General features: G+C 44.5%; 1 protein-coding gene across 2 annotated transcripts in view; it reads left to right on the plus strand.

Moving 5' to 3' along the window:
* The window catches only part of dclre1c (DNA cross-link repair 1C, PSO2 homolog (S. cerevisiae)), a 48,217-nt gene that overhangs the window by 4,849 nt on the left and 18,095 nt on the right, over positions 1-25,273 (plus strand). Inside the window, exons 3-10 of one of the 2 annotated variants that reach the window (XM_048554057.1) lie at positions 5,127-5,211; positions 6,633-6,692; positions 8,235-8,290; positions 10,611-10,712; positions 23,099-23,171; positions 24,072-24,212; positions 24,723-24,824; positions 25,024-25,160. In XM_048554057.1, the coding sequence (XP_048410014.1) occupies positions 5,127-5,211; positions 6,633-6,692; positions 8,235-8,290; positions 10,611-10,712; positions 23,099-23,171; positions 24,072-24,212; positions 24,723-24,824; positions 25,024-25,160 (756 nt within the window). Of the gene's footprint in view, positions 1-5,126; positions 5,212-6,632; positions 6,693-8,234; positions 8,291-10,610; positions 10,713-13,466; positions 14,556-23,098; positions 23,172-24,071; positions 24,213-24,722; positions 24,825-25,023; positions 25,161-25,273 lie in introns of those variants that run through there. The other variant, XM_048554058.2, reaches the window with a different exon arrangement.

Genomic DNA, 25,273 nt, shown 5'->3' on the forward strand with positions numbered 1-25,273 from the left:
ATTTTAGAATTCATTATTAAGGATGAGATTGCAGAGTGCTTGGAAGTGCATGGTAAAATAGGGCTGGGTCAGCATGGCTTTGTCAAGGGGACGTCATGTCTGACAAATTTGTTAGAATTCTCTTGAGGTAATAAGCAAGTTAGACAAAGGAGAGCCAGTGACCTCAAAGTGTGGAGCTGGATAAACACAGCAGGCCAAGCAGCATCTTAGGAGCAAGCTGCTGCTTGGCCTGCTGTGTTCACCCAGCTCCACACTTTGTTATCTCAGATTCTCCAGCATCGGCAGTTCCCATTATCTCTGAGAGCCAGTGATCTATTTAGATTTCCAGAAGGACACTGACAAGGTGCCACAGAGGAGGCTGCCAAATAAGATAAGAACCCATGGTGTTATGGGCAAGGTACTGGCACAGATAGAGGATTGGCTGACTGGCAGAAGGCAGAGAGTGATGAGAAAGGAGCCTTTTTCAGGATGGCAGTCAGTAACTATTGGAGTTACACAGGGGTCAGTGTTCGGACCACAACTATTCACATTATACATTAACATCAAGGAGCAAAGGAACTGAGGAAGTTGTTGCTAAATTTGCAGATTACTCAAAGAGCTAGATAGTGTTTAGGAAGTGGAAGGCTGCAGAGGACTTGTGCAGGATAGGTGAGTGGGCAAAGAAGTGGCAGATGGAACACAATGTGGGAAAGTAAGGTTATGCACTTGGTAGGAAGAATGGGGGCGTAGACTATTTTTTAAACAGGGAAATCCTTTGGAAATCTGAAGTACAAAGGGACTTGGGGAGTCCTAGTTCAGGATTCTGTTAAGGTTGACATGTAGGTTTAGCTGGCTGTGAGGAAGGTGTAGGCAATGATAGAATTCGTTTCAAGAGATCTAGAATACAAGAGCAGAGATGTACTGTTGAGGCTGTGTAAGGCTCTGTTCAGACTGAATTTGTAATGTTGTGAGCAATTTGGGCCCTGTATCTAAAGAAGGATGTGCTGGCCTTGGAGGGGTCCACAGGAGGTTTGTAAGAATGCTGTCTGGGATGTCATTGTGATTTGAGGACACTAGCTCTGCACTTGTAGTTTAGAAGGATTGTGGTGGTGGGAGGGGAGGGGAGTTTTTTCACTTGAATACAGAATACTGAGTTGCCTGGAAAGGGTGCATGTGGAGAAGATGTTTCCATAAAAAGAAGAGGGTAGGACCTAGCCTCAGGCTGAAGGAACTGCCCTACAAACCTGAGATGAAGAGAAATATTTTCTACCAGAGAGTGGTTAATCTGTGGACCTCATTGCCACAGACGGCTGTGGAGGCAGGTACGTTCTTATTGGTAAGGTGATCAAAGTTACAGGGAGAAGACAGGAGAATGGGGATGGGAAACATGTCAGCCACAATTGAATAACAAAGCAGACCCAATAGGCTGAATGACCTCATTCTGCTCCTATATCTTATGGTCTTAATGTTGCTTTGAAACTCAAAGCCTTCCCTGCAGTTTACCTGGTTCCTCCCTCTACCACCCTTTCAGGCAGTGAGCTTTAGACCTCTGGGTGAAAAACATTCTGCCTGAAATCCTTTCTAAACCTCCTGCCCTTTACCTTAAATCTATGCCCTCTGAGCATTGATCCCTCTACTAACGTGTAAAGTTTCTTTCTGTCTCCCCAAAATGAGCTCCTCAATTTTCTACACTGCAACTAGGACCCTCCAAGCTGACTTTGCTCTATGGAAAACAACCCCAGACACCTGGTCTCTCTCCATTGTTGTCCTTAACAAAGTTAACGAGAGATGGGCGAGAAATAAATGCTGGCCCAGCCCACATCCCAAGAGTGAGGCAAAAACACAAGCTCCAGTCCAGGCAACATCCTGGTGAATCTCCTGTGCATCTTCTCCAGTGCAATCAGATGCCTCCTATAATGTAGCAACCAAAACTGCAGTACTGCAGCTGTGGTTTAACATTTTATACATCTCCACCAAAACCTCCTGTTCTTTATAATCAAGTATCCCATATGTCTTTCTTTACCACCTTCTCTGCCTGTTCTGTTGCCTTCAAGGATCTCTGCGCAGGCACACGCAGGTTCCTCTGATCCTTTATAGCCCCAGGGTCCTACCATTCATTGTGTAATTGCTTCGTTCGTCCTGGAATGCAGGAACCTTCTTAAATGGATTCAACCAATTGCACCTGGCACATGAGGTTCAACTTGAAACCCAAATGAAACTTACAGAAAGGAAACTTTAAACTGTTGTCTCACTACCTCTTCACCAGATGTTTCTTTGTCACCTGTGACTCTTGTAACATGTGTGAATCCACAATCTCTTAACTGCACAAGATCTTCTTTCTAGACAATAAGTAAGACCACCACTCTTGATGTTGTAGCTGTTATGGCCCTGAACATGTGCATCTTAAATCTCTTCTATGTACTACGTTCCTTCTCAGCGTTTCAGCTTTAGCTGGGTTTGAGACCATGTAGACACTCGCGTTTGTTCTAACCTTTCCTTTCTACTCATTACCCTTAGCGTGAGTCTATTTTACAGCATGGAAGCTGTTTGGTCTCAGAATTCTGAGATCACAGCATATGCACTGATCCCCATTTTTGGAAGAATAATAAGGTTTCATGTGCTGATTTGTATGCAATTTTTGGTGTTGATCACCAATGTAAATGGCTTCTTAAAAAAGCTCAACTCAAATTAAGTTAGTGAAATATTTAATTAAACGGATTAATTTTACAACATTACAGTTAACCACAGTCAAAAATTTTCAAAATCCATTATATTCATTGTCTTTGACATCCAATGCAAAAGAGTTTATCACCTTCAATTGGAGTCATTTTGGTGAGGTACTGTCGGAAGGGTCCCACTCAAAACTAGATTCAGCCCTTGCAGTTTTAAAATGATCCGTTTATAAAAAAATCTGTCTCTCCATCAGTTTGACTGGATATTGAACAATGTGAAGACTGTGCATTAAGAGCATCTGATGATTTGATGGAACCACACAAAAAGTCAAGCAATGCAGCATCATATTTCCATTCATTGTGAAAGTTTCTGTTGTATTGATCCTCTACCTATTTCATTCAACATGCTTAAATGGCTTTTTGGGGAACATGGCCCAGCTTTGGGCATTGCGCCATCGGGTAAAACTGCATTGTGAGTATTATTTCATTGCAGACACTTCTCGATCTCCTTGGTTTTACGGTCCTACGCTAATGAACTGCATTCTTTACATAGGCTGCTGGGACACCTGCTCCACACATTATCTTTAGGAACTTTATTCCATCTTCCTGCATCCAACTGTTGTCACAAACATGCTCAATAACTCCTGCAAGGAACTTGATTTTTGGTCTGGTTTTATGTTTGAAAGTTACTGCAGACTTTAATTTAGTTCCTTTGGCCATGTGGGCTGATACCACCGTGAATCCTGTTTCATCATATCCTCTTATTTTCAACAGAATTGTTTTCAAATCTTTCCACGCCACAATTCAGATACTCAGCCTGTCAAAATTCAGGGGTGTTTCATCATGATCATGGTGGTTGGTGATGAGTTGCCTCGGGCGACTGTCTTTGTGGAGTTTGCACATTCTCCCTGTATCTGTGTGGGTTTCCTCCGGGTGCTCCAGTTTCCTCCCACAGTCCAAAGATGTGCATGGTAGGAGGATTGGCCATGCTAAATTGCCTATAATGTTCAGGAAAGTGTAGATGAGGTGAGTTAAAGGGGGATGGGTCTGGGTGGGATGCTCTGAGGTTCAGTGTGGACTTGTTGGGCCGAAGGGCCTGTTTCTACACTACAGGGATTCTAAACATCAAGGTCCTTTGGTAGTCCCTCCACATACTACTTCTCCTAGAACACAACATATTCATTCCATGCAGCAGCTACACCAACTGTTGCTCTGAAATGTTCACTCAGTTCCAAGCTTGGTTTGGCCCACTAGTGGGTGTATACACATGGCATTTCAGGTGACGCTGTAGCCACTCTGATGATTTTGAATTCTGATACATACTTCTCTGAGTGGTTGTTCCCTGCCCTGGGTCATTCACCTGTCTCTCTCAATTGAATACAACTTCCAGGGGAATAATCCAGCATTTCCTGCCCTATTTTCTGTACAGCCTAATACAAATGAAAACAAAACACAACACAGGAGATTGTTTCGGTTGTAGTGATTGGAACGTTATTTATCACTTCTTTCATTCTGCAAATATTAAATACTACAGGACATTGAAAGCAACTTTTAATTGAAACTATGGATCATTTCTTGGCATGCAAAGACTCTGCATTCAATCATCATTCTCAGTCTTTTTATTCATAACCTTCGCTCTAAGCCACAAAGATTATTTTGACTCAAACAGTGGTTCTGGTCTGTGGAGCATAGTGATAATACATGACTGAACTGTTTTTGTTGAGTGATTAACTGGCTTTTTGCAGGTGCAGTTCTAGATTATTAATAGGCCACGTACTATTTATGTTGGTTCACACAGTGGAACTGATTTATCCAGTCATTCATGACCACTCTGTAATCATCTACATAACATGACAATTCACTGCAAATGATCCTTCTCCACCCACCCTCGAGTTAAACAGTCTAATTATGGTCACTGTCAGAGAATCATACAGCTATACAGCACAAAAACAAATCCTTCAGTCCAACTCATCCATGTCAAGCAGATATCTGAAATTACTCTAGTCCCATTTGCCAGCATTTGGCCCATATCCTTCTAAACCCTTCCTTTTCATGTACCCATCCAGATGCCTTTTAAATGTTGTAATTGTACCCACCTCTAGCACCACCTCTGGCAGTTAATTCCATACGCTCACTAGCCTCTGCGTGAAAAAGCTGCCCCTTAGGTCCCTTTTAAATCTTTAATGTTTCACCCTTGCAGATCAGGAGAGTTTTGGAATTATTGAATCGTCAGCTGCCAACATGAGCAATGGAATGGAACTGTGCCATTGTGGATTAGAAAGTGGAAAGTTGACTTGGGTTCCTTTCATGCTATCTTGCTTCTAGCAGACATTAAAGCTGTTTTAATATTGGGCAAGGACAACATTGGGCTTTGATAGACCTCTGTATAACCTGCTAACATTGAGGCTGTATTCTGCCAGTATGTGCCATTGTCCTGCTTTGTAATGTATTTATTTTTTTCCCCTTTCGTTACAGCTTGAAGCTGAAGCTTTACTGTTCCCCAGTCACAAAGGAAATTCTGTTAACAAGCAGAAAGTACAAGTTCTGGGAGAACTATATTGTAAGTTCCATATTTTAAATCAATTGTGCCTCCAGTTTCTTCAAGTCTGTTGTGAAATGTTGGCCACTGACAGTCCTTGCCCAAAGGCTGTTCTTTGTATCATATAACGCTCTGGTAAGTTATTGGCTTCAAGTGTCTGTCGTCATTAATTTCTGCCTTCATTTCAGGTCACAACCAGGTGGGGGTGGGTGATCAGTTCCTGTCTTTTTAACCCTTATTTCAGTTAGTCACAGGAAATAGCATTTTTTGTTAGCATCAATAAAAGATGTAGTTAGTTCAAAATGCAGGAACCAGTTGTAAGGTTCATTTATTACCTAATAATTCTGAGAAAAAATAATAATGCGTGACATCAAATACACACTGACACAGGTAATAAATTTAAAAAGGAATAATGACTGGTATAGGCAGAATAAAAACAACAATGAATGATTATTAGAGTCCTGACGGTGTTAAATTTTTAACTTGGGACCACGGTTGTCTCATTGTTGATGAATATCCTTGAAATAACTCTGTGAAGCCCGGTATCCTGTCTCTAAGTCACCCTTTGTTTATACGTGTATCGTACGTGATATTGACACAACTAGCTGAGACCTGGCTCCTGGAGTGAGCAGAACCCCTGATATTCCTGTTTACATCTGTGAACCAGGGCTCCCTGACTGTAGCTGTTAACCTGGTCCAGTCAAGGAACTGTATGAGGTCCACCTGGCTGACCGTTCCAATCATTGCAGTCCTCAGCAGTGGTAGACTTTGTGTTCTCAGTTAGTGGTTGTTCCCTAGCTTGTTCTCTCACTGGGCTTTGCCCTCCTGGAATGAGGAGAGGTGGCTGAAAGAAACAATCTTTGTCAGTACTGAATGCCCCTGTGAGATGCCCTGAAACAGTATAACAAGCTTTGTATATTTTTATTATTCATTCATTCATTCATTCATTCATCAGATGAGAACATCACTGGCTAGGCCAGCATTTATTGCCCATCCTGAATTGTTAAGAATTATAGTTTAAAACAGTTTAAAAATCTACCATGTTGCTGTGGGTCTGGAGTCACATGTAGACCAGACCAGATAAGGATGACAGTTCCTTTCTAAAAAGGACATTAGTGAACCAGATGGGATTTTCTCACAATCGACAATGGATTCATGGTCATCATTAGACTCTTAATTCCAGATTTTTATTGAATTCATATTCCACCATCTACTGTGGCAGGATTCAAACCATGTCCCCAGGACATTACCTGGATTTCTGGATTAACAGTCCAGCAATGATGCCACGAGGCTGTCAACTCCTTAAAATATATCTAAAATCGGGTAACAATGAGTCATTAATTCTAAGGAACAGAGATATATATGTTTGTTCTGGATTGAGCTAAAATGCAGTTGGCATTGCTTAAGGGAAGGAAGCTCAGTAACTGTTTGTGTTTTCACAGATTGCTGTTGAAGTTGAAACTCCAACACAAATTTCCTTGGTTGATGAGGCAACTGGTCAGGTAAATGCAAGGAGTGTTTACTTCTCTGTCTCTCTCTGGCTGAATGTCTTTGCTCTCACTCTCACTCTCATCTCTCGCTCTCTCGCTCTCCGCCTTCCCCTCCCTCCCTCTCTGTCTTGAGCTCTGTCTTTGATCACTTCTTGGTAGATCACATCCATGATCTTGGAAAGTGCCATTTTAATGTTGATGCACAGAAAGTCGAAATACTTTTCCTTTCCTTCTCCCCTCCAACCCAGAGCTCTCTCAGTTTTCTGTGTGTCTGTGTTATAGCGCTCTGACTCTATATGGCTCACAAACATAATCACTTTTCTCCCCAGTGATCTGACTGTAATAATATTACAAACTCTAAGCTTTCAAATCTGCTGGGGCCCAAGTACTCTGTAATTGAGAGAGGTTTTAATTTGTGTTTTGTTTTTTTAATTTGTCTCGTGTGGCGATCTCAAGTAGCACATCTTGTGATCATTGACAATGGAGATGTCAGGTGTATCTGTTACCCCACCACCCTGCCATCTGAGTTGCCATGTAATTGTTTGCTGATGTTCTAAAGAAAAGGATTTTTATTCTTCCAAAGTAAACGAAAACTTTACAGCTGTGCATTGTAACAGAAGTCAGGCTGATTTCGAACAGTTTAGTTCATTCTGCACAGTAAACAGAAACCAGGTCTTTTGAGACAACTGTTTGATCAGATGCGGTAATAGCTTACCTTCCATAAGTGCTCTGCCCAAAGGTACATCTGACCCACTACCACAATTGATGTCATGGGTCGGGCAAGGAGGTGGTTCCATACCCACCATTGTCAGCATGGGAACATTGAACCATGTGCTATTGGCATCAGTCTACCAGCCTTGCAACCAACTGAGCCAACCAGCACCCCTCTCACCAAAAGGGGGTCAGGTTGATATGACAACGCACACTTTTACGTACGTGCTGTAGTCTAAAGCTACAGATAATGATGGTAGAAGGTTCAGCTGAGGCATTCAAGGGGACATTGGATGAGTATTTAGACAAAAATTGTGTGCAGTTGTATATGGGGAAAGTAGAAGATTGACACTGAGCAGTGATGCCCATTGTAAGAGCTAGTGCAGGCACAATGGACTGAATGGTCTGATTCTGTGAATTTCTTGCCATTATGTGGCTGACTAGGAGCCTCTTCTGCTGTTACTGCCTGATATTTGTGTATGTGTCTGTGTTTAAGGGTGCAGGGAGAAAGCTAGAACAGGGGACTGAAGTGCATCATTAGATGTGATCATATTGAATGGTGAAACAGGTTTGAATGGGTTGAATGGCCTTTTCCTCCTATGTTTCTATCTGTATGAGCACATGTGTGTGGGAATGGTTTGCAGTGGCATGCTTCCTTGGTCATCAAGTCCTGGAGTTGGAATTGAACATGGAGCTTTTGGTTCAGAGGCAAGGATCTACCCTCACACCACGAAACCTGATTTTACACAGCACGGTTTGTTAATCAATGGCTTCAATATAAACCTAATTCTTTTAAACTGCATTTATTTCCAAAGAGCTTTTTTTTTTCCCCTTTAAAAATAGAAAGAAGATATCTTAGTTACACTTCTACCTGCTGGACACTGCCCTGGATCAGTCATGTACGTATTACTATCTTTATTTTTATACAGTGGTTTAATTAACAGGCCTTTGGGAGTGATGGACGTAAGAGAGAAAATAATTATTTTTGCAACGTTATGCATGTTCACGTGAACAGCATTAGGACTTAAGAACTGGAAACTGGTTGTGACTAGCCATTTGTAAAAGAAATACTATTAACTGGTCAGAAGGAGGCTTTCCCAAAGGCAAGTCGGGAGGAATTACATTAGAATGTAATTACAACATGAACAGGAAGGGTTTAGAGGGAAATGGGCCAATTAGGGGACAAACACTCCTGTGGTTGGAGTCATACCTGACACAGAGGAAGATGGTTGTGCTTGTGGGAGGTCAATCATCTCAGCTGCAGGAGTTCCTTAGGGTAGTGTCCTAGGCCCAACCATCTTCAGCTGCTTCATCAATTACCTCCCTCCATCATAAGGTCAGAAGTGGGGATGTTCGCTGATGATTGCACAATGTTCAGCACCATTCGTGACTCCTCAGACACTGAAGCAGTCCGTGTTCAAATGCAACAAGATTTGGACAGTATCCAGGCTTGGGCTGACAAGTGGCTAGTGACATTCGCACCACACAAATGCCAGGCTATGACCATCGCCAAAAAAAGATAATCTAACCACCAGCCCTTGACATTCAATGGTGTTACCATCCCTGAATCCCTCACTATCAACATCCTTGGGGTTGTCACAGACCAGAAACTGAACTGGACTCACCACATTAACAGAGTGGTTACAAGTGCAGGCCAGAAGCTGGGAATACTGCAGCGAGTAGCTCACCTCCTGACTCCTCAAAGCCTATCCACCATCCACAAGGCACAAATCAGGAGTGTGATGGAATACTCCCCATTTGCCTGGATGGGTGCAGCTCCAACAACAATCAAGAGCTTGACACCATCCAGGACAACGCAGCCCGCTTGATTGGCACCACATCCACAAGCATCCGCTCCCTCCGCCAACAACACTCAGTAGCACCAGTGTGTACTATCTAGAAGATTCACCAAAGGCCCTCTGGCAGCACCTTCCAAACCCATGATCCCTTCCATCTAGAAGGACAAGGGCAGCAGACATATGGGAAGACCATCACCTCCAAGTTCCTCTCCAAGCCACTCACCATCCTGACTTGGAAATATATCACTGTTCCTTCACTGTTGCTGGGTCAAAAACCTGGAATTCCCTCCCTAATAACATTATGGGTCAACTCACAGCAGGAGGACCACAGTGGTTCAAAAAGACAGCTCACCACCACCTTCTCACAGACAACTAGGGGTGGGCAAGAAATGCTGGCCAGCCAGCAACACCCACATCCCACAAATGAATTAAAAAAAGGGACGAGATTAATTTAGGATATACAGTTGGCATGGACAAGTTGGACTGAAGGGTCTGTGTGCCATACATCTCTGACTCGGCCATTGGCAGCAACAAGTCTACACTATCATTCCGAAAAGGATCCCTCCCACACTCATCCCCCTATAACCCTGCATTTCCCATGACTAACCCACCTATATTATTCCTGGACACAATGTATAATATAACATGACCAACCCACCAAACCTACACATCTTTGGACTGTGGGAGGAAACTGGAGCACCCGGAGGAAACCCACGCAGACACGGGGAGAATGTGCAAACTCCACACAGACTGTCACCCATTGGTGGAATCAAACCCACGATCCTGGCGCTGTGAAGCCGCAGTGCTAACCACTGAGCCACCACGCCATCCCTAATAGATAGCATGGATGTCATTGGCCGAAAAGCCTCCTTTGATACAGAGGTATCTCTGATTCTAAGCAATTTGCTGAAGCATTATGCACCAGTGGGTTAATTTGGATGAGCCTTTGCGATGTGATGGCGGTGGGAACACAGACTCCACCCAGAAGGCTCATTGAATAGAGACCGTCTCTGTAGGAATTGTGAAAGAGATCTTTCTTTCATCCCAGCTTTCTCTTATAAATGATTTTATTCCAGTTGGATTTAGTGAGATTTTGTGCATCCTTGTCCCTTTCTGACAGTTGCTGCATAAGCCCATATGCCTTGGCATGCGAGCTGTTCTGTGTTTGAATGTTGAACTCACTCTTGCATGTTTGGGAAAGCCTGCATTCCTCTCCAATTGCTCAGTCCAGACCTTTTCTTAAAAAAAAGCAAAGCGATTTTATCAGAGTGCTTCATGTAACTTTCGTCAGATTTTATATGGAGAATGTGCAATGGTAAAATATATATAACAATATTTTACTTAAATTAATATTTTTTAACTTTTCTGAACAGTGTTTACTTAAATGGTAATATTGAATGAGTTGTCCTCTCTCTTTCAGGTTCCTGTTTGAAGGTAGAGGTGGCACAGTACTGTATACAGGAGATTTCAGACTTGCCAAAGGTGAAGTCACTCGTATGGAGTTACTGCATTCAGGTGGCAGGTAAAACTGATTTTACTTGTTGACAAATTGTATTATTTAACTGCATCTCACAGCCATTCTGCAGTATACCTTTAAAAGATTTGCTTACGATGCCCACACTTTCAGTATATGATGACAGTATTTAAGTTTCAGCCCCCAACTTATGCAGTACTACTTGAAGCATGATGTGCTGGTGGAAGTGTGTCATTGTTTGTAACTGGACAGTTTAGAATTAGCCCAGACACTGAGGTGCCTGTAACTGTAATATATGTAGATACCAGGAATGACAATAAGTATCTATTGAATCTTTCAGTACCAGTTCTTTTTGTATTGCGAGTTAAACTAAGTGCTGCCTCAACAGATGCAAACGCCCAGCCAGAGGCAAAGCACGGTAGCAGATTATTTACCATGAAATCTTCAGGATAAAACTAATGCCCAGGAGATCATGAGTAAAGATTCACCAGGAAAAAACAGTCTTTAACCTCTTTTAGCAAGTCAATTTGGTCAGAGCAAGAAATTAACTTTGGAAATTATGTATGGCCACTTGATTAATTTTAAAGGTGGAGTTCATTTGGTGAAAGTTTTGTACAGGTTGTTCATTAGCCATAGAGTCATACAGCATGGAAACAGACCCTTTGGCCCAACTTGTCCATGCCAATGCAGTTTCCTAAACTGAACTAGTCCCATGTGCCTGCATTTGGCCTGCATCCCTCTAAACCTTTCCTATGCATGTACCTGTCCAGAGATGATGGGAACTGCAGATGCTGGAGAATCCAAGATAACAAAGTGTGAAGCTGGATGAACACGGCAGGCCAAGCAGCGTCTCAGGAGCACAAAAGCTGACGTTTCGGGCCTAGACCCTTCATCAGCGAGCTTTGGGTCCAGGCCCGAAACGTCAGCTTTTGTGCTCCTGAGATGCTGCTTGGCCTGCTGTGTTCATCCAGCTTCACACTTTGTTATCATGTAACTGTCTTGTACTCACATCCCTCTGGCAGCTCATTTCGTATACGCACCACCCTCAGTGTGGAAAATGTTGCACCTCAGATCCCTCTTAAATCTTTCTCCTCTTGCCTTAAACCAGGACCTCTAGTTTTAGCCTCCCCTAGTTAAGGAAAAGATTTTGTAAACATCTATAAGTGAACCTTCAGTCCCCTATGCTCGAGTGGAAAAAGTCCTCGACTATGGAGCCTCTCCTTATAACTCAAACCCTCCAGTTTTGGTAACATCCTTGTATATCTTTCCAGTTTTTAATAACATCTTTCTTACAACAGGGCAACCAGAATTGTATGCCGTTGGCCTTGCAATGTCTTGTACAGCTGTAACATGACATCCATTCCTGTACTCAATGCTCTGACCAATGAAGGCAAGCATGCCGAATGCCTTCTTCACCACTCTGTCTACCTGTGATGTCATTTTCAAGGAGCTATGTCCCTGCTCTCCCTTGGTCTATCTGTTCGACAACAGTCCCCAAAGCCCTGCATTAATTGTTTAATTCCTTCCCTGGTTTCTTTTACCAAGACACATTTACCTGTATTACACCCCGTCTGCCCTTCCTCAGCCCACTGGCCCAGTTAATCAAGATTCCATTGTACTCTCAGATAACCTTCTTCACCGTTCAATATACCACCAATTTTAGTATCATCCACGAACTTACAAACCATGCTTCCCATATTCTCATCCAAATCGTTTATTTAAATGACAAGTAACAGTGGACGTATCACCGATCCCTGTGGCACACCACTAATCGCATGCCTCTAGTCTGAACAACAACCCTCTACCACCAGCCTCTGTCTTCTACCATTAAGCCAAAAATAACTCATTTTTTTGAAATGGAAGAACTTTTTTTTTGAACGCACAGGTGGTCATGACTTGGAACTTTCTGCCCGCAGGGTACTAGCAGCAAAAACAACCAATGATTTTGAAAGGAAATTAGATAAAAAGGAGAAGGGAATAACCTTGCAAAGTAAAGTGGGGTAATGGGACTGACTAGTTTGTCCTAAATAGATTGGCCAAGTAACCTCCTTCTGTGTCATATTCCCTTAAAAGGGCAGATGTGGCTTGAGGTTTAAAATGATATTTGGAAGTAGCTCTCCTGGTAATGCAGCATTCCCTCAGTAATGCAAAGAACACAAAGTTGGACTTAAAGCAACACAAAGTCTTGCCATCGTCCGATACAGAAAAAGAGAAAATTTGACTTATCAGGTAGAATTTAAGGACGTCAAACTGGTCCTGTATTTATCATTACATAGCAAAGGAAGATATTTGATCAAGAAAACAGAATTTATTTAAGTGATTAAAAGGTGTGCATGAGTTTTTAATCAGTTCAAAAGTAAAAATACTTATGAAAAAGCAAATTTAAAACACTCATGCTCAAAAACAATATGGTTGTCACACAAATGAGACTGTAACATACAGGAGCAGAACTTAGACCATTCAGTCCATCGCGTTTGCTCCACCATTATGGCTGATATCAGCTTGTACAAGGGGGCATAGCTACAAATTGGGGAGTGATAGATTTAAGACAGATGTCAGAGGCAGGTTCTTTACTCAGAGAGTGGTAAGGGCGTGGAACGCCCTGCCTGCCAATGTAGTTAACGCAGCCACATTAGGGGCATTTAAACAGTCCTTGGATAAACATATGGATGATGATGGGACAGTGTAGGGGAAGGGGCTTAAATTAGTTCACAGGTCGGCGCAACATCGAGGGCCGAAGGGCCTGTTCTGCGCTGTATTGGTCTAAGTTCTATAAGTTCCTCAATCCCATTCTCCTGTTTTCTCCCTGTGATCCTTGATCCCCTTGATAATCAAGAACCTATCCATCTCAGTCTTAAATGTACTCAGTGACCCGGCCTCCACAGCCTTCTATGGCAGTGAATTCCATAGATTCACCACTCTCTGGCTGAAGAAATTTCTCCTTATTTCTGTTCTGAAAGGTCTTCCCTTTGCTCTAAGGCTGTGACCTTGGGTCTAGACTCTCCTACCACCTCCCCCCCGCCATCCTTCTAAACTCCCATGAGTGTAGTCCCAGGGTCCTCAAACATTCCTCCTATGTTAAGCTTTCCATTCCTGGGGCCATTTTCGTGAATCTCCTCTGAGCCTGCTCCAGGGCCAGTACATCCTTCCTGAGATATGGGGCCCAAAATTGAACACAATATTCCAAATGTGGCCTGACCACAGCTTTATAAAGCCTCAGGAGTACATCCCTGCGTTTATATTCAAGTCCTCTCAAAATAAATGCCAACATTGCATTTGCCTTCCTGACTACTGACTCAACCTGCAAGTTTACCTTGAGAAAATCCTGGACTAGAACTCCCAAGTCTCTTTGCACTTCAGATTTCTGAATTTTCTCTCCATTTAGAAAATAGTCCATGCTCTTATTCTTCTTACCAAAGTGCATGACCTCACACTTTCCCACATTGTACTCCTTCTGCCACTTCTTTGCCCATTCTCCTAACCTGCCCAAATCCTTCTGCAGCCTCCCCACCTCCTCAATGCTACCTGTCCTTTGACCTCTCTTTGTATCATCTGCAAACTTAGCCAGAATGCCCTCAGATCCTTCATCCAGATCATGAATGTACAAAGTGAAAAGTTGTGGTCCCAGCACTGACCCTTGTGGAACACCACTTGTCACCCTCTGTGTAGGCAGATACAGAGCATTAAATTATAGAAAATATGGAAATCAATGGGATGTTATCCCAATAACATCTCATTCCCTCCTTTTTGTCATTCCATGATAACCTATATTGGGGCCGAGAATGGAGCTGCCAGCCTGTCAAACACAAGTCTGCAGCAAGGGTGCAGGCATGCCATAAATGTACAGCAGACAGCTATGATAACTACGAGAACAACTAGCCCATGTAGCAGGTATGAGCCCCAAGAACCGCTCATAAGCCATCCCAACAAGCCCTCCCCAGGTCGGGGTCCCTCTCTGTACTGTTCCAACTGCCGCTGTATGGCTTGAATAGCCTGGGTAACGTTATCAGACTCATTGGTAACATGGGTAATACACTTGTCCCCTATCATAGGGCATACTTGCTGAGCCAGATGATAGTCCACTGCATACCGGGTTTGCTGAGCACAGAGCCGAAGTTCTGCTAATTCTTGGTTGACTGCCTCCAGTGCCGTCATTGTGCTGTTTCCCAGGGCGGTGAGTCCACATACAAGGTAATTCCGATTTTTTTGCGGCCACCGCCCCTGGGGAGCCTCCCAAGCTGACAGTTCCCAGGAAGCCATATCCCAACGAAGAGCCCAAGGCAATCGGGTTCTGCCATGCAGCGCAAAACTCCCGGCTCAGGAAGCGTGTGACAATTCGCCGTTGAGTTCATGCTTGTTGGGGACAAGGGACCATGAGGAGCCCAATAGCCCCAACAGCAAACAGCACCGGCAGGGTTGGAGTGGCAGTTGTGAAGGTCCCATTAAGGAGGAAAACAAATCCCTTCTTAGCCCGGTAGTGGGTAACAGACTCATGTATTCCTTGATAGCTATTCCAGGAGGACTGACCATTATGTTGATCGTAATCTGTGGAGTTAAACGGAAACATCCCACAGTCCGTTTCTCCATGGGTGCCATTACAACCCCCACATGCTCACTGTATGCCTGGGGTCACAGTCACTGGCTTAGATTCTAAACAGGGGCAGTTCAACACTGCTCCCTTAGTTGTGCAAGTCCTTTCTACGCACTGATGGGGCCAGGAAACATTATGGGGGTGATTAGTGACTAGGGCATGCACACAACAAGTCCCAGTTCCATTAAAGCAAAACAAATAACTTGGGATTTGTACAGTTAACCCTTTCCTTCCCATGCCTAGGTTTAGTGCCTATACAATCCGAGGGACCATTAACTACCAATTCCACACACCTACCCTGCACACCTCTCGTCCAAGTTCCCCTCTCCCCTCAGCAAGGTTTACCGGAATACTCTAGTTCATAAAGCTGGTAGGGTTCCAGCCTGGTGTTGCCACAAATAATGCTTCTACAGACTGTGCTAGTGGGTAACATGCTGTCTGATTCCCGTGCAGCTAGACGTGTGTCGTATAAAACAGATTGTCCTGCTGGCCATCCACGGGCTGAATAATACTCAGTCCAATGGTTAATTGCGAGCTGATGAGGAAATCCATCGTTTGCAGTCACTTAGGTGGATCCAGCGATTCTGTCCTTTAACTTTAAGAGCTGTCGGAGTTTGAAGAAGCACTTGATACGGTCCTTTCCACCTTGGTCCAAGCTTGGGACAATCCCAGTCCCGGACAAGTACTAAATCTCTGATCTGTGGCCGTGAAGAGCAATCCTGGTCCTTGAGGCCTTGGTCCAGTGTCTGCGGAGGTGTTCCAAAGGCGCACTTCACCTGCGAATGGAGAAACTTTAGAGATGATTTTGGTTGTTGGAAGCAGCTTTGCATTTCTTCTCCCATCACATTCAGGCCAATTTGGGTGGGTGGGCTGGTATTGGCCTCCCAGGGTGTTCTGCTGGGTCAGCCATAGACTATTTCTGCTGCTGAAAGCCCAGTAGTCGAGTGGGGTGTTATTCGCATGTGATACAAGGCTAGTGGCAAAACCTTTAACCAATTAAGGCCGGTTTCTGATGTCAACTTGGTCAGTTTCACTTTGAGTGTTCAGTTAGCTTCTTTCCACTATCCCTGTCGCCTGGGGTGGTATGCACAGGGGAATTGCTGTTGGATGTGTAACGTATCACACAATTCCTTATTAATCTTTCCTACAAAGTGAGGACCATTGTCTGAACTAATTTGTTGAGGCACTACAAACTTGGGTACTATTTCAGTTAATAATAGTTTTACTACTGTCGAGGCTTTGTTGTTTGTCGTTGGAAAAGCCTCTATCCACCCACTGAATACATCTACAATGACAAAACAATATTTGTAACAGTTTATGCTCGGTAATTCAATAAAATCTAGCTGAATGCATTCAAATGGTCCACCTGGCAAGGGTGTTTTTCCTGGTGAGCATCTCAGCCCCTGACCCACACTGTTTTGCTGGCATGTGAGACATGATGCTGTACCAGACTGGGCTGCCTCATTCAGCCTGAGGTGCCACCGGGTACAGAGCATAATATCACTCATTCCCTCCTTGCCAAGGTGGGGGTGTGTCAGAATACAGACAGTCAATAGCATCGGTAACAAAGTATCAGGTATACCCACTTGACCGACTGGGGTAACCCAAAGGTCTGAGGACACAGAATGCGAACATCCATGCACCTTCCAAATATGCTTTTCAGAAGCAGGGGCGTCCCCCTATAAGTGCTGAGCAGTGACCATATCTGCCATGCCCATCTTGTCTGAAGGAGGCGTGTCATTCACCACCTGCTTGCACAATAAAAGTTTGATCTGCAGCAGCCTGTTTGGCAGCCAGATCAGCCTGAGCGTTGCCCCGAGTAACTACAGAATCATCAGAGGCATGGGCAGCACATTTGATAATAGCCAATTGTTTAGGGAGAAGGATTGCCTGGAGAAGGGTTTTAACACACAGGGAATTCTGGATGGGTGTACCTGAGGATGTTTTTTCAGGCCTCCCCTGTGAGTTTTAAAAGAATCCTGCCGCCCCTCCTTTTGTCCACTAACAGTGTGTTCTGCATTCTGTTTCCTGTTTTGCTGTTTAGTTTTAGACGTAGTACGACAGGAGACAGGGTCTGTACAAGCCACAGGTTTGTCAGGAGATTCATGTGGGCTGATTACTGAAGGGCTTGGAGATTCTATAGCAGGAGGCTTGGCTTGGCAAGTGTACGGTGGCGGTGATAGGGCTACGGGCAATTGCTGGAACTGATGGCAGTGTTGGCGTGGCCAAGGACGGGTAGAGTTGTGGAGGGGGTAGTGGTCCCGATGGGGCAGAGGGGTGCCTTCCCCAGTCCTCCTTGTCTTGTTCATCTGTATCATTATTGATTTCTCAGGCAGCTCCTCAGCTCTCTTACTCCAGGATGACATTAACCCTTCCCATTTGCTTCCCACATTATGTGTCCATAGTGCCTCCTCGGCTTTAATACGTAGATCCATATCCCGCGTTCTCCCTAATGGCCAATTCTCATTTCCCAATTTTTTGTTTAGGCATGCCGAAAGACGTCTGTACTGTACTTCATTTTCAGGGTCATCCCGGCATAACCACTGTAAAGGGTTACAATCCGACACCCGACTTATCTAACGCACTTTTACTTCTTACTTATTTCTAAATACTTCACCAGTGTCCGTAGTCTTAACCCCCACTTCAGGGTGCTGAACTTCGCGTGGGGGATTTCCCCTCTTAACAACCGGCCTAAGGCAGGGTGGCTGACGCAGACAGACGCTGTAACTATTCTATACCTACGTCTGAACACTTGTTCTACTTTACCATATTATACTAACCCCCGCCCCCGGACTTACTTTACCACTTTTACCTGGGGACTGTAACCTCCCGGATTTCCCCAGTTACCTGACCTGGGGACTGTAACCTCCCGGATTTCCCCAGTTACCTGACCTGGGGACGGTAACCTCCCGGATTTCCCCAGTTACCTGACCTGGGGACTGTAACCTCCCGGATTTTCCCAGTTACCTGACCTGGGGACTGTAACCTCCCGGATTTCCCCAGTTACCTGACCTGGGGACTGTAACCTCCCGGATTTCCCCAGTTACCTGACCTGGAGACTGTAACCTCCCGGATTTTCCCAGTTACCTGAGCTGGGGACTCTAACTTCCCGAATTTTCCCAGTTACCTGACCTGGGGACTCTAACCCCGGCCTCCTGGAGACTGTAACCTCTTGGATTTCCCCAGTTACCTGACCTGGGGACTGTAACCTCCGGATTTCCCCAGTTACCTGACCTGGGGACTGTAACCTCCCGGATTTCCCCAGTTACCTGACCTGGGGACTGTAACCTCCCGGATTTTCCCAGTTACCTGACCTGGAGACTGTAACCTCCCGGATTTCCCCAGTTACCTGACCTGGGGACGGTAACCTCCCGGATTTCCCCAGTTACCTGACCTGGGGACTGTAACCTCCCGGATTTCCCCAGTTACCTGACCTGGGGACTCTAACCTCTCGGACTTTCCCAGTTACCTGACCTGGGGACTGTAACCTCCCGGATTTTCCCAGTTACCTGACCTGGGGACTGTAACCTCCCGGATTTTCCCAGTTACCTGACCTGGAGACTGTAACCTCCCGGATTTTCCCAGTTACCTGACCTGGGGACTCTAACCTCCCGGATTTTCCCAGTTACCTGACCTAGGGACTCTAACCCCGGCCTCCTGGAGACTGTAACCTCTCGGATTTCCCCAGTTACCTGACCTGGGGACTGTAACCTCCCGGATTTCCCCAGTTACCTGACCTGGGGACTGTAACCTCCCGGATTTTCCCAGTTACCTGAACTGGGGACTGTAACCTCCCGGATTTCCCCAGTTACCTGACCTGGAGACTGTAACCTCCCGGATTTTCCCAGTTACCTGAGCTGGGGACTCTAACTTCCCGAATTTTCCCAGTTACCTGACCTGGGGACTCTAACCCCGGCCTCCTGGAGACTGTAACCTCTTGGATTTCCCCAGTTACCTGACCTGGGGACTGTAACCTCCGGATTTCCCCAGTTACCTGACCTGGGGACTGTAACCTCCCGGATTTCCCCAGTTACCTGACCTGGGGACTGTAACCTCCCGGATTTTCCCAGTTACCTGACCTGGAGACTGTAACCTCCCGGATTTCCCCAGTTACCTGACCTGGGGACGGTAACCTCCCGGATTTCCCCAGTTACCTGACCTGGGGACTGTAACCTCCCGGATTTCCCCAGTTACCTGACCTGGGGACTCTAACCTCTCGGACTTTCCTAGTTACCTGACCTGGGGACTGTAACCTCCCGGATTTTCCCAGTTACCTGACCTGGGGACTGTAACCTCCCGGATTTTCCCAGTTACCTGACCTGGAGACTGTAACCTCCCGGATTTTCCCAGTTACCTGACCTGGGGACTCTAACCTCCCGGATTTTCCCAGTTACCTGACCTAGGGACTCTAACCCCGGCCTCCTGGAGACTGTAACCTCTCGGATTTCCCCAGTTACCTGACCTGGGGACTGTAACCTCCCGGATGTCCCCAGTTACCTGACCTGGGGACTGTAACCTCCCGGATTTTCCCAGTTACCTGACCTGGGGACTCTAACCTCTCGGATTTCCCCAGTTACCTGACCTGGAGACTGTAACCTCCCGGATTTCCCCAGTTACCTGACCTGGGGACGGTAACCTCCCGGATTTCCCCAGTTACCTGACCTGGGGACGGTAACCTCCTGGATTTCCCCAGTTACCTGACCTGGGGACTGTAACCTCCCGGATTTCCCCAGTTACCTGACCTGGGGACTCTAACCTCTCGGACTTTCCCAGTTACCTGACCTGGGGACTGTAACCTCCCGGATTTTCCCAGTTACCTGACCTGGGGACTGTAACCTCCCGGATTTTCCCAGTTACCTGACCTGGAGACTGTAACCTCCCGGATTTTCCCAGTTACCTGACCTGGGGACTGTAACCTCCCGGATTTTCCCAGTTACCTGACCTGGGGACTGTAACCTCCCGGATTTTCCCAGTTACCTGACCTGGAGACTGTAACCTCCCGGATTTCCCCAGTTACCTGACCTGGAGACTCTAACCTCCTGGATTTTCCCAGTTACCTGATCTGGAGACTGTAACCTCCCGGATTTCCCCAGTTACCTGACCTGGGGACTCTAACCCCGTCCACCGGGCGACTCCAACCTCCCGGATTTTACTTTACTAACCTGGGAACTCAAACCTCCTGGCGTTAGGATTTAGCAGTGTTCAAGACCGTGAGTCAGCTCGGGGTTCCGTCAGTACAGAGCCCCGCAGGGACAAGAGGTCACATGGTGGCAGGTTAGTGAGAGAGACCAAGGTGAATCGTACCTTGCGGGCCCGTCCGTCTCACTCCACCGACACTCAATCGATCACTTATTCAGCCCCCCACGTGAGACTGCTGTATATGTTGGAATCCTGCTCACAGTGCCAAATGTTTGGTTTGTTTTTGGAGACCCTCACGGACCTGATGCAATGACATGATACTGACCTGTTTAGAAAAACACAAATCCTTTATTACAAAGCAAGTACAAGCTATGGAGGATCACTGTACTCAACCTGGCACAGAGTGTAGAGTCTCGTAAGCAATTCTCCCCGAGCAGCGGACAGTCCCCGCTTTTTATACCTTATTGAGTGCATAATACATAAAGCAACTTTACATCTCACAATGGCATGATACATGATACAGTCACTACATTGGACAATGACATGAGACACAAACAATTACTACATTGAAAACATAAAGAGAGCAGGATACAGTATTGATTGTTCACGAAGTGACTGCTAACGACAGGAGGCGATTTCAATTTGCTGAAGTGACAGAATGTCATTTCAAGCCGAAGTGTCTGGCTTGAACAAAAGTCAGTGCCCTGGCCCCTTTAGCAGAAGCAGAAGTTGCGTACTTTACAGGATTTCAGAAGTCTCACACCTTTACAAATGCTTCCCACCTAATCTTATTTGAGACAGTTTCCACATATCCCTGTGCAGGAAGATGAAGACTTAAAGTTTATACCTAATTCTATTCAGGCAGGAAGTTTTAAAGCAGTGTCTGCATATCTCTGTGTAAGCAGATAAAGAGCATTAGATTATAGAGCATATAGAAATCAATGGGATGTTATCCCAATAACATCTCACTATGATCACTGTTACTTTGTCTTTCTTACACACCTTTCCTATCTCCTGGTGTATCTTGCGCCCCAGCTCCTGACTACTGTTTGGAGGCCTGTACACATCCCCAACTGTGGTTTTTTTTACCTTTGCAGTTCCTCAATTCTACCCACACAGATGTTACACCATCTGACCCTACTTCGTTTCTTCTTATTGATGTAATTTCATTTCTCACTAATAAGGCAACTCCATCCCCTCGGCCTACCCGCCTACCTTTTCGATAGGACGTATATCGTTGGATATTCATTTCCCAGTCCTGATCCACTTGCAGCCACGTCTCAATGATGCCTACCACGTCCGCACCTACCAGTTTTGATCTGCGCGACAAGCTCATTTACCTTATTCTTTATACCGCATGCATTCAGATCTGGCACCTTCAGTTCTGTATTAACCCACCCTCTTCTCATTTTCATTTGTTTTTCCAGTGTTTGATTGCTAGCCTTTTCCAAACACTCTGTCCTATTTGTGTCTGTGCTGGAGATTTTAATAACCTTTCTTGGATTCTCCTTCCTTGTCATTTCTTTCATATTTTTCCTCATAGTTGAACTGTTTCCTTCGGGATATAGTCTTCATGGTAGAGTCTGGAAATGTTACAGAACTAGTTAGTTATTGCAGGTTCAAATAGTTGGAAGGACAGACTAGTTTTGTTTTCAGTCTGTACCACTGCTCTTCTCAAAGATGTGGAGAATCTCAAATTTGCATCATTTTGAATATCTGGCAAATTTTATGCGGCATTGTCATTCAGTGTTTTGGATATGTGCACAGAGTGTCAGTAGCACGCATGGAATTGGTTCAGGAGCCACGTGGCCGAGCAAGTTCTGTCCGCGTTCACACTTTTCAACATTGATCATCAGAGTGAGACAGCATCTCAAACCTTCTGTTGCTGAGATTATTATCTAGGAGAGCAACTGTTCAAATTTGCGAGCTCCTTTTTCCGAGTAGTTTCATGTGTAGTTATACACTAAACCTGCTGAGGGTGCTATCTGAGTTTTAAATTGAAAGATTTTGTTTTAATGTTCTGTTTGCAAAGCATTTTTCAGAGATTCTTTAACTATCATTGACATCAACATTACAGTGACTGCCTTCATGAGATCATAATTATATCTCTTTCCCCAATAAAAGTAATTTTTTTTATTGAAAACATCATTCACCCATTCTACACAAATTTTGTTATCTTAAAGAAAATGACAACTTGATGAAGTTTCTAATCTTAATCATTTTCTGCCCTTCCTTTAGTGCCCCTACCCCCGCCCAATGATGGCTTTGCATTCCGTTGCCTTGGACTCCCCTCTCCAATCCTTATCAAATGTTCCAGCTCCCGCTCTTGCTTTTTGAAGCCCGAATGCATGACCAAATGTGTCGTTACTTTTCCAAAATTCTCCTCCTCTTGGCTCACTTTCTGACTTAATTCACACCTTTTTTTGAAGATCTATAGGTGCAATATTCACGAGGAATCAGGATACTATCAATTAGTAAAGGCATTAAGTATCAACTGCTGAGTAGAATTTGTGGCCACCTGGCCTGTGTTTCACATTCGTCATGTACGTTGTTTGTGAAATAACAACATTTGCAGTTAGTGGTTATGGTTTCCTATTCTGTCTTTGTCCTGGGCGCCAAACGGAGAATATTTTGCATTATGTCTGTTTGAATGTAATTTTTTTTCCTGAATAGCTGAATGGTGTTTCATTTTATTCCATTATAGGATCAAAGACATTCAGACTGTTTACTTGGACACAACATTTTGTGATCCACGATTTTATCAAATCCCAAGCAGGGTAAATATTTCAAACTTTTCTACATTTTCACAGATTATGCCAATAATTTCATTTATTTTTGTTTGCTTTGTCCTAAATCTGTTGAGCTACATAAGTGTATATTTTGTTGTAATACAAATTGTTTGTAAAATCCATGGAATCTTACACCATCAGAGAGGCCATTCAGCCCATTATTCTGGCGCTAGCATCAGACAGACAACAAGATAGATATCTCCATGGTATTTCTCACAAGCACCGGATTCCTCAAAGTGCTTGGCAAGCAATGAAATACATTTTGAAGTGTAGTCTATGTATTAACTTGGGAAACATGGCAGCCAATTTCTGCACAGCAAGATCTCACAACAACAACATGATAATGACCAAATAACCTATTTTTATGAGTTTGATTGAGTGATGAATATTGGCCACTGCAGAAAACTCCCCTGCCCTCCTTCGAAATGGCTACAATTAGATCTTTTACTGCAACCTTAGCATGGAGATGGGAGCTTCAGTTTAATGAAACTTAGCCCCCTCGCCAAACACAAACCGAGGGTTACTATGGGTAGGTGTGGAATTCGAAACACAAACAGATCAACCATGATTTTATTGACTGGCAGCACAGCCTTGAGGGACTGCATGTTCCATTTGAGCTCCATGACTCACTCATGAACACACCGTACAGTGCACTGTTTTCTGGACTCAGCGTGACACTGAAACAATTCAGTTCGCAGCTCAACATTGCATCTTCATCTGGGACATTGTCCTGTCTGTTTTCCTTTGGTACAACTGTATCCAAGCAGCTGGTTAACTGTGTGCAAAATGTCTGCAGTGTCGGCGATATGCAACTTATGACTAAGTAATTGGCCAAAAGCCAGTCTGGGGTGGGTATTCTATTTTTGTTTTGTGCCTCATCGTTTGTAGGAGGAGTGCCTGAACGGGATCCTGGAGTTAGTGAGAAGCTGGATCACACTTAGCCCTTACCATGTCGTGTGGTTAAACTGCAAGGCAGCATACGGATATGAATATCTCTTCACTAACCTCAGTGAAGAATTCTCAGTTCAGGTAGGTGGTGAAACTCTGCTCCAACTTGTTCAAACACATACATCAGAATTGTAGATCTCTCCATTCTTTTAGTGCTTCGGAGATCACAGTAGATTTTGTACAGAGTCCATCGAGTTTCCTGCTGATTTCCCACAGCTGAATGTTGATCATTTTATTTTCTGCCTGGAAACTAACTTCTCCCGTTGAACATGATAAATCAGGATGTGGAGGTCCTGGTATTGGACCGGGGTGGACAAGGTCAGAAATTCAGAGCCACTAACTGCTGAAGAAGGACTGAGGCTCCGAAAGCTTGTGTTTTCAAATAAACCTGTTGGACTACAACCTGGTGTAGGATGATAAATCAGAATAGTAAATTCAGTCTTCCAGGGGCAAGTTGCTGAGTAGAGGTGAAGTTTGGGACTCCGCATGTGTGGACCATTTACCTATGAGGAGCCATTTGTGTTAATAAAGCAGCCATTCAGTCTCCTTCATCTGCTGTGTTCTCTTGTCTGAATCTTTTTTGACCTTCAGGTTCATCTTAACAAGTTGGATATGTTTCATAATATGCCCGAAATTTTACATCATGTCACCACAGAGAGATCAACACAGATTCATGCGTGTAGACACCCCAAGGTGAGGTTTTCTCCTCAGCATTTACTTGTTAACAGATTGCAGGCAACCAGATCATTTCCTGAATTTGTAACCAAATTTTGCAAGGTACTTTACCGTCACTCGGTATTGTCCTAGTTGTTTTAAAATTCTAATCTTAATTATCTAATCCTTTAAATTAAAAGGTCCAAATTTCTAAATACCCAATCAATATTCTCACCAGGATGAGGATTATGTTCGTGGAAACAGACTCCCTTGTGGCATTACAGCGAAAGATGGGACTCCACTTCGCATTATCAGCATTAAACCTTCTACCATGTGGTTTGGTGAAAGGATAAAGAAGGCGAGTGTAATTGTAAGGTATGACAGCATCATGCATTGCCAGCACTGCACAACCCGCACGTTACCCAAATGCACATTATTGAAATGAGCTTGTGCTTGACCTTGATATACTAAAGATTCGGTGTCTGGAC

This window comes from Stegostoma tigrinum, chromosome 25 (genome assembly GCF_030684315.1).
Source record: "Stegostoma tigrinum isolate sSteTig4 chromosome 25, sSteTig4.hap1, whole genome shotgun sequence".
In the NCBI taxonomy this organism is placed as follows: Eukaryota; Metazoa; Chordata; class Chondrichthyes; order Orectolobiformes; family Stegostomatidae; genus Stegostoma; species Stegostoma tigrinum.